The 3205-nt window shown below is 40.4% G+C and overlaps 1 protein-coding gene across 1 annotated transcript; it reads right to left on the reverse strand.

Moving 5' to 3' along the window:
* Window positions 1-494: 494 nt before the first annotated feature.
* LOC107699197 (potassium voltage-gated channel subfamily A member 1-like) lies at window positions 495-2795 on the reverse strand. The gene has a single exon (XM_016500394.1). It carries the CDS (start codon window positions 2622-2624, stop codon window positions 1143-1145), a length of 1482 nt encoding a protein of 493 aa, XP_016355880.1. The 5' UTR covers window positions 2625-2795; the 3' UTR covers window positions 495-1142.
* Between the last annotated feature and the right edge of the window lie 410 nt (window positions 2796-3205).

A 3205-nucleotide genomic window follows, 5' to 3' on the forward strand; every position in this document is an offset into this window, starting at 1 on the left:
CCCCTCCCACACTCCCCACATAATTTGACAGGATATGAAGTTTGAATTCACAACCATACTATGCATGACCACACTGAGGTAGATCCAAATCAACCAATGATAAAAACACCATTACAAAAGAATACATAAAGATGTTCTAAAACACACACACACTGCATGTTTCACATTTCTTGAAATTCATTCCCAGCGGCTCTGGAATATCCCTCAACACATCATGTGTGATTAGATATGCAAATGTTTTACAGTAACTATTGCATGTTGAGACACTCTATGCTAGTTAGAGGACTGAAGGCACTATTACATGATTCATTTAAATAATAATTATTAAATATGCAATTAAATGTATTAAGTAGAACATATAATTAAATATAATAATTACAATTATTTAATATAGATAAATAGATCTTATGATTAATTAAGCATAGAATTGAATATGTACATTTAAAAAGCTTTAACAAATGAAGTCATACTTTTAAAATGTAATACTTCCTGGAACTGATTTTAAATACTTTGTTTTTAAAGCTGATAAAGAAAGTTGTGCTTTTAGTGGGTAGTGGTTGTAATTCAGTTATACTGTCGGCTTGGCTATATGTGATAAAGTTCGTATTGATGTCATGTATTAATTAAAGCAGGATACATAGTACCATATCAAACAGACCTCAACGTTTCATAAAACATGCCATGATCTGCATAACTGATCAACATTCAGTTTGTATATGGTTTACAATAACCTACAATGAGCTAATAAACAAGCAAATAAATAAATGGTCAACATATGGTACAACAAAGTATTAGTTCTTCATGCTGATCTTAATTTTTCAAAGTCACTGAATAACTGATCATATTTTGGGATAAGGTCCATTGCAAAATGTAAAGTCATTTATTTATGCAAGTATTCGAACCTTCCCAAGTGCATATAATAGTAATTCTGTCTTTTAATTACTTAATATTTGGTATCTATATACAGATTTTAGACCACCATTCTTCAGACAGAATAAAAGCAACTCTCATGGACTTGGGATAAAACATACGCAATGAAATAACACATTATCAGAGGCCCTGTTAAAGCACTCTGATACATGAATAGACTATACTATATACAGTCCGGGCATCCTATAATGGCCTAGAACGACATTGGAAATCTATACATCTGTGAGACGCTTCCCCTTATTTACACAATTCTGATTCACAACTGTGCAGTTCCCAGTTCGCAGGTTTGCCTCGCGAAAATTATCAATGCTGTTATTGAGGTCGTCATCAATCTCCATGTATTCTGACTTGCTGACGACAGACGAGCTGCGACGACTGGAGTTAGAATCGGACGCGATGTTCGGATTGCTCACCTTGAGGAGCTGTGCCTGATCATCACCTTCGGTTTCTCTGTGATAGAAATAGTTAAAGTTGGACACAATCACAGGCACTGGAAGTGCAATCGTTAGCACTCCGGCAATGGCACATAGAGAGCCTACTATCTTGCCCCCAATAGTAACAGGGTACATGTCTCCATACCCCACGGTTGTCATCGAAACCACCGCCCACCAGAAGGCGTCTGGGATACTTGTGAAGAACGAAACCTTTTCCTCAGCCTCAGCGAAATACACTGCACTGGAAAACAAGATGACGCCGATGAAAAGAAAAAAGATGAGAAGACCCAGCTCACGCATGCTGGCTTTCAAAGTCTGGCCCAAGATCTGAAGCCCCTTGGAGTGTCTGGACAGCTTAAAAATCCGAAACACCCGGACCAAACGGATAACCCTGAGAATGGCCAGAGATGTGGCCTGCTCTCCTCCACCCTTTGCCTCCTTTCCACCTTCGGGGTCCTCTGCCATCTCTGTTCCAAGTGTTATGAAATATGGAATGATGGAAACCACATCGATCGTGTTCATCATGTTTTTGAAGAAGGCAGGTTTACTTGGGCAAGCGAAAAAACGGACAATCAACTCAAAAGAAAACCAGATGATGCAAAGTGTCTCCACAACAAAAAACGGGTCGGTAAAAATATTTGGTTTGAAGTAAAACGTGCTGTTGCCTATCACCTGGAGCCGTCCGTGTGGATCCTCTTTCAACTGTGGTAAAGTCTCCAAGCAAAATATCACGATAGATATGAGAATAACCATGACGGACACTATCGCAATCCCTCTGGCAGGGCCTGAGCTCTCGGGATGCTCGAATAGCAGCCAAATCTGTCTCTGAAACTCATTCTCCGGCAGAGGACGCTCTTCTTCACGAATAAAGCCCTCATCCTCTCGAAATTTTTCCATAGCTTCTTCTCCAAGCTCATAGAACTTAATTTCTTCTGAGAACATATCCAAAGGTACATTGACAGGTCTTCTTAACCTTCCCCCTGACTGATAGTAGTAGAGGATTGCATCAAAGCTCGGACGGTTTCTGTCAAAGAAGTATTCATTCCTTAAAGGGTCAAAATAGCGCATCCTTTTCTTGGGGTTGCCCAGTAGTGTGTCGGGAAACTGGGCAAGCGTCTTGAGTTGTGTCTCAAAGCGCAGCCCTGAGATGTTGATAACAACTCGCTCGCAGCACTCGGGGGAATACTGCGAGTCCTGTGGATGCCCCTGCAGAGTGGAGGATGTCTCATCCATATTATCTCCAACAACCACCACAGTCATCCTGGAGATCAATCTCGCAGTACTGGATGGCAGCGGATGTTCAGGTGAGTTGAGTACGCATCCAACGCCCTGCAGTTTCAATAGTCAACGACCCAACAAGACATCCAGCCTCATGTTCCACCAAACATCGACCATCTCCATGTCCAGTGGAGCACTGCGCCTACTTTGTGTCCTCACCTAGTCAGCCAGAAAATAAGGGGAGTAATGAGATACCTCAGATACCATGAGGGAAAAGAAATATGTCCTACCTGCACACAGACACACTATGCAATTTCTACTGGAACCAAGGATCCTAATATATACTTTGAATCATATTGCTTTTGGAATTCAGAAGCAGAGCAAAAATTTGGTTTTTCAGAACACAGAGTTCCCAACAGGACTATCACGATTGCCAGTAAGATGAAATCAGATTTTAAACTCCATTGCTATGTGAATTTCTAGTCAAGATATTCTAGTACAGTTGCATGTAATGTTCTCGTTAAGACTGCACAGTAATGTCAAATAGGATTCTAAGGATCAAATATGATCTGATTGGGTAAAATGAACTTGAATAGGGCTTGCTTTTCAAATATATTTACAAG

This window comes from Sinocyclocheilus anshuiensis, unplaced genomic scaffold, assembly GCF_001515605.1.
Source record: "Sinocyclocheilus anshuiensis isolate Anshui unplaced genomic scaffold, SAMN03320099.WGS_v1.1 scaffold851, whole genome shotgun sequence".
Taxonomy (NCBI): Eukaryota; Metazoa; Chordata; class Actinopteri; order Cypriniformes; family Cyprinidae; genus Sinocyclocheilus; species Sinocyclocheilus anshuiensis.